The sequence below is a fragment of the Telmatherina bonti genome, assembly GCF_933228915.1.
Source record: "Telmatherina bonti genome assembly, chromosome: 2".
Lineage (NCBI taxonomy): Eukaryota > Metazoa > Chordata > Actinopteri > Atheriniformes > Telmatherinidae > Telmatherina > Telmatherina bonti.
The window spans coordinates 7,522,266-7,528,282 of NC_136620.1; the positions used below are offsets into that span (position 1 = coordinate 7,522,266).

Below are 6,017 nucleotides of genomic sequence, written 5' to 3' on the forward strand. Positions count from 1 at the left end.
CGAGGAAGTCTTTCATCTCACAGTTTGCTGATAACAAAGCTTGTGGCTCAGATAATTAATTATCTGCAGAGGCTGTGCAGGGCCAGGGCTTTCCAGCTTCATGGGGGCCTGAGGCAAGATGCTGTTTGGAGGCTTCTAGTTTGTCAAACTGTGATGAAGAGATTCCAAACCCTTTAGATGGTCCGTTAAGATCCAATCCACTTTATTTATATAGCACATTTTATAAACATAAACAGTTTCCAAAGTGCTGCAGAGTAAAAGAAAAACGATGTTACAATACCAAAATATAAACTATGCTAAAATAGCAATAACTACAAATAAGCCTAAAATCCGTCACAATAAGTCGGCAATAAATAATGAAATAAAATGACATAAAATTCCATTAAAAAAGACACAGAGGACCATACAACTCACGCAGTGTTAAAAGCCAGAGGATAAAAGTAAGTCTTAAGAGACTTAAAACACTGCAGGGTGGGGGCCGTTTTGACATGGGGGCCCTGAAAAGACCCCGTCCTCCCGAGTTTTAAGCCTCGTCTTCGAGACCAAAAGCTGGCGCTGGCACCATCTATACTTCATGAGCAAATCAGGCTGCAGGTAACATTAAACATCTTAAGTTGAGCCACTCAGACAAGTTAAGCTGTTTAAAAAGAACACTACAATACAAGTAAAAGAATTGTCTATATGTCAATAAACAGAAAAATATCAAGTATTTATAAAAAAATGTTTACTTTAAATGAGAAAATCTAACAGACCAACACTTAAAATAATGTTTAATTACTTTAGTCTTACGCTTATCAGCATAAAACCCAACAATAACACACATTATTCACAGTAACAGTGTGTCATCCTCTAAAAGTCTGCTCCCTGGCATTTTTACTTGCAAAGTCATCAGAGATGTCTTCATATGACCACTGTTTTCCCGTCTCATGGCTGACCCTGAGTCCTGCAGGACCAGTGAGGCGATTCTGTGGCGTGCATGACTTCAGGTCTTGATGAGCTTCAGCTTTGAGGAGCTGCTCTGTGCGGAGGCCACAGGCAGGCAGAGAGCAGGATCAATGTCTGAGGCTCCAAAGTACTTTAGAATTGCTCCTGCAAAGATAAAGCTCTTTAGATCATCAAGCAAAATAGATCATGAGTGTGTCTGCTTATTTTATTTTATGCTTATATTTATATTTATCAGAGTGATGATGCACTAATACAGGAAAATTAAAATGAACTTTAACTAGTGCAGTGTGTAAACGAATACCAAAAAGTCTTCAAAATGAAAATTTTGTAACTGCGAAAAAGCTTTAAAGTAATAAAACTAAGATAAATGATCCAGTGTCACAATAGTCTAAAATAGTCAACACCATGAAATATTTCCATCAAATATTTATTTATATTATAAAACAGTAGCGCACTTCTAATTACGAGCCTATAAACACACACTAAGCTTAGTGAATTAATCCTAACTAGGCTAAAATAACATTAAGTGTCAAATATGTGAGAGAACTTCTACTGAACAATGAGAGCACCGAGTACAGCAACATTTCTGTTGTTTACAGAGTAAACAAGCTCCTCACCTTTCCATCGTTTTACCTGACAGAACAAGTGCTGCTTGTTTTAAAACTAAATATTTGGGTCGCATCATCACGGATGACATGGCAGATGATGATGATGATGCCATGAATAGACAGCGTAGTATTTTATACATGCAGACAAATTCAGGCATTCAGAGAAGGTTAAAGTGGGTCTCTTCATGGCCTTCTGTACTCTTTGTTGTACTCCACCCCTGTGGAGTAACTTTAAAAAGGCCAGTATCCAAAAACTTCAGGTTGCCTATGATTGTCTGCACATTTTGCATATGAACTAAGATGTTACAGCGCACATGTACTTTTTTTGCAACATATAACTGATCAGTTTTCATGTTCTGTTTAAGAAGATTTATCTGTCGACTCAACAGTTCATGCAATGCAATTACAATGATGTTGACTAAGCCTGTACTGTGAGATATCAGCCTGCTATGTGAAAATATATTTGTACTTTTTAATAAACCTAGAGTCTAACAAATAAAATAATTGTAAACTAAAGTCAAACTGTAATTTATCTCATTACAAAAAACATGGAGGATGAACTAAGGTGTGTGCAGACCAGACTTTTAAAATATTTCCACAGGATTGTTCTTTGATAGTATTTTACTACATCACTGCAGTAATTATTCCAGAATCTCAATGTTTCTGAGCAAAAGTCTCACTATTAGAATAATATCTTCTCTGTTATCTGTTAGAAACGCAGTAGATCAATAGATCAGAAAAAGTCAAAGAAATGTTCATTGGAAAATATAAATGAACATATGTAAACCAGGATAAATAGGTACATAAAGCTAAACATCTAATAATACTGAATGTATGTGAGTATATGCACAAGTGTGTGGGTATTATAACTGCAAGTCTGTAGTTGTATAATGTGGATATGTACATAAATATATGTGCATATATGGAGATTTCTGAGAGAGTATAAATATATAGAGTTATATGATCACCTATAAAGGTAAATATGTGCTTTGTACATGTGAGTATATGTGCATAAGTATATGTCTATGTATGTATGTATGTATATATGCAGATGTGTACGAGTATGTATGTGTACATGTCTATAGTTTTTTTTTTTGTTTTTTTTTTTGCATTTAGTTTTTTCTTTTCCATAAAAAAAGAAAACTGACTATTTAAGGGATTATTTAAACAACTGCAAGGAAGAAGAGATTATAATTGTAAAGGAGGGCAAGAATACATAAACATTGCTTCATCCTGCTCCTTTTCGGACACGATAATAATTGCTACTTTTTTAACCTGTTAATTAAATTTGGTTATTTTGTCTGAAATGCAGAAATAGCTATCTATCCAGATACTGCAGTAATACTCTCTCACCACCAGGGGGGAGAATCACATCATTTTGCGTCAGAACGTGTGAGATTTGCAGAAGAGAAGAAGAAAACTCCCGCCCCATCCGCTGCTGTTTTAAACCAAGGCGGGATTTTTCATTCACTGCGGTCTGTATGTTGGAGCTGAAAAGCCTCTAAACTCCACAAGTCGCGGCCAATATGGTGAGGACTAAAGCCGATAGTGTCCCTGCGTCCTACAGAAAAGGTAAAGTGATGAATTAAAGACAGCTAATCAAAGATAAAGCTTTAATAGTCTGGTTGTGCCAGAATATCACTGTATTTCCACGCAGTCTGGCGGGCTGGAGTGTTTGACTACACAGGTCATATAAAGATACATAAATGTGTTCTTCTTGGGTGATTTGTCATATTAAGTACACACATATATATATTCCAAATAACATAGTCATGAGGTCGTGGGTTATGTAAGGTTTAAATGTATTAAATCCACAGCTGCTGTGTGAAGGAGCAACGTCCCGCCAACACTGTCTGGATCTGCTGCTTTTCTGAACGATAAACCAGATTTAACCTGTCAAAACTCGCTTTGTCTTTAGAAATATCTTTACCTGATCTGTCTGACAATGTGTCTGTTTAGTCTCACGGTTTATGACTAGTAGCTTTCTGTAAACTGGCGCCAGTTTTTAGCGCCGCAGCGAGGCTGTAGGCACAACCTGCACCAAACCCCACGTTAAAAAAAGCACATTTATCTGTTCCTGCGTTTATAGATGGCACGTTTAGGGTTTGCTGTTCTAAACTATATTTTCTTGTTTAATGGAGTCTTGTGAGAAATTCGGCACACATTTGACCCTCTGATCGCCATCAGGAAACCTGGTTTAAAGACTTATTTTACAGGCCTTGCTTGTACACATTCATTGCAGTCTTTATTAACTTTTTGAAACATAAACCAAGTCAGTATCTAATAAACAGTGATATGACTAAACATGGCTGAATGGAATCCTGAACTGAGCAGATACTTCCTGCTGTGTTGGATCCGCTTTGCCATCTTATCTCTTATCAGACTGTTTGCTCTGGTTTTGCAGCTGTTGCAGCTTCTGCACCCAGGAAGTCTCTGGGCTCCAGTTCAGCCAACTCGTCCTCCTCCAGCAGCCTTTCCTCCACTCCCGGTCAGTTCCATAAAACACCAACACAACTGCCTCTCTCATAGTCTGACTGGTTCTTTAATAATGTGGTTTGTGATTCACAGCAAAGAACAAATACGCCGGGGGTAACCCAGTGTGTCCTCGCCCCACTCCCACATGGCAGAAGGGCATCGGGGACTTCTTTGGCGGATCCCCCAGAAAACCAGAGAAGGAGAATCAGAGGCCTGGTGAGGTAGAGGATGATGAAGAAGCTGGAGGCAGCGGGATGTCTAAGGCCAGCAGGAAGTACGTTTGCTTCATTTAAACACCCAGAAGTTTGAAACTCTTGTCACTTTGATCTTAAATGTAATCTAGATTTAGGTTCTTTGAGCAGTGGTGGAGGTATCTGAACTGACTCGAGTTCGGGATCATCTCTTCCATCCTGCAGTGGTCAACAAGCTGGTTTTTATATGTAGTGGTTAATGTGCTGATGATGTAAAGATGGACAAATGTTTTCTGTTTGGGAGGCAGGCGAATGTCACACATTGCCGTTTCTGACCTCTGGGCCGTGAAGGTCACATGTTGGTCAGATAAACTTGTCGTGCTGCAGAGCTACACATCGGTCTGTTTCTGTACATTCGTTGGGTTAGAAATGTGGAAGTTGGAGCAAAAACATTTAAATTTTAATAATCTTTTAGTGAAGCTGCTGAAACTTTGGTTGTTTCAAGATATCTGTATTAATACAGATTAATTTATTAATAGCTTATTCGTCCCCTTTTATGATCTAAATGTTTGTCTTCGCAGCTAAACCGAGCATTTTGCTTCCGTCGGGTTAAAACGGCTGTAAAATAATTCACTCGTGTGATTTCGTGCAGAACTTTGCTTGATGCTCGTTTCACATGAAAGATTTATCTTTTATTAGCTTTAAATCATTCATAGTTTCTCATCTTTCTGTATTTGCCCTCCTGCAGATCCCGACCTCTGCCTGCTGAGGATGAGGAGGAGGATGACTGAATGATTGACGGATCCGTTTGTTGGCTTTCTGATGTACATCTGTATATAATTTCCATTGAATTCATTTTGTATAGTTTTATTAAACTTGTTTTTAAATGTTTTTATCCTGCAGCATGTCTGTAACGTCTCGCTGTGCTTCATTATCTGCTTTCATTTCTATTAAAACTTACTCAAAACAAATCACGGCAGATGTTTTCTTTCTACACATTTTAAAAAACGGTAAATAATCTTGTTTACATTCTTTCCCTTTGTTCTTATTTTAAAAGGTAAATTTATCAATGTTTGCATCATTCACATTCATGTTTACCTCAAGCTCAGGCGTTCTTTGCATGACATTGATGTTTTCTAATTGTTTTTAACATACAAAATCCATTTTCAATCATTTAATGTTAGAATTTTTTTTTTTTTTTTTTTAATTTATTTTTTTTTTAGAGATTTTTCAACAATTTTATTCTTGATCCTTGTTTCACCAAATATCCTCAACTTGTAGTTTGATTTTTGCATTTAAAGAGCAGTTAATCAGCTGTTTTATTTGTAGTTTTTGGCACATTTTTTGTCCTGCTTGTCCAGATTCTAAACATCAAGCAGAGAAATGCCAAATTTTCAGTTTCAGGCTCTTTCAGATCACCTTGTTGCTGCTAAAAATCCTATTAACTATCTTATCTTCTCATCTCATGCTCACCTCTGTTTTAACATTTAGGAAGGGACCACGTTTAAGCAGGCACTTAAAACCAACCTTGTTTACTAATTAACCGCCTCTCCCACCGGGATGTGCAAAGGTTAAAATCAAACGCGAACGTTTCTTTCGTCTACGGCAGCCCGCACACTCAAATCACGCAGATGACACGCAAAAGAAAACGGACACCATCACATGAATTTATAGCTTTGCTTAAATGTTTAGTTTCAAAGAAAGTTCAGTCGACATTAGTTTAGCAGGTTCGTTAGTTTCACCTTCACCCGCCTCCTGCTCGGTTAACTCCGCCACGCTTTGGTTGGTTGGTTGACTT

The 6,017-nt window shown here is 37.6% G+C and overlaps 1 protein-coding gene across 1 annotated transcript; it reads left to right on the top strand.

Annotated features, from left to right (window-relative positions):
* Positions 1-3,079: 3,079 nt before the first annotated feature.
* On the top strand, positions 3,080-5,010 carry pclaf (PCNA clamp associated factor; the record flags this gene model as incomplete). The annotated part of the gene is made up of 4 exons (XM_079249710.1): positions 3,080-3,125; positions 3,958-4,041; positions 4,122-4,302; positions 4,968-5,010. The coding sequence occupies 4 exons, from the start codon at positions 3,080-3,082 to the stop codon at positions 5,008-5,010; spliced, it is 354 nt and encodes a 117-aa protein (XP_079105836.1).
* Positions 5,011-6,017: the final 1,007 nt, after the last annotated feature.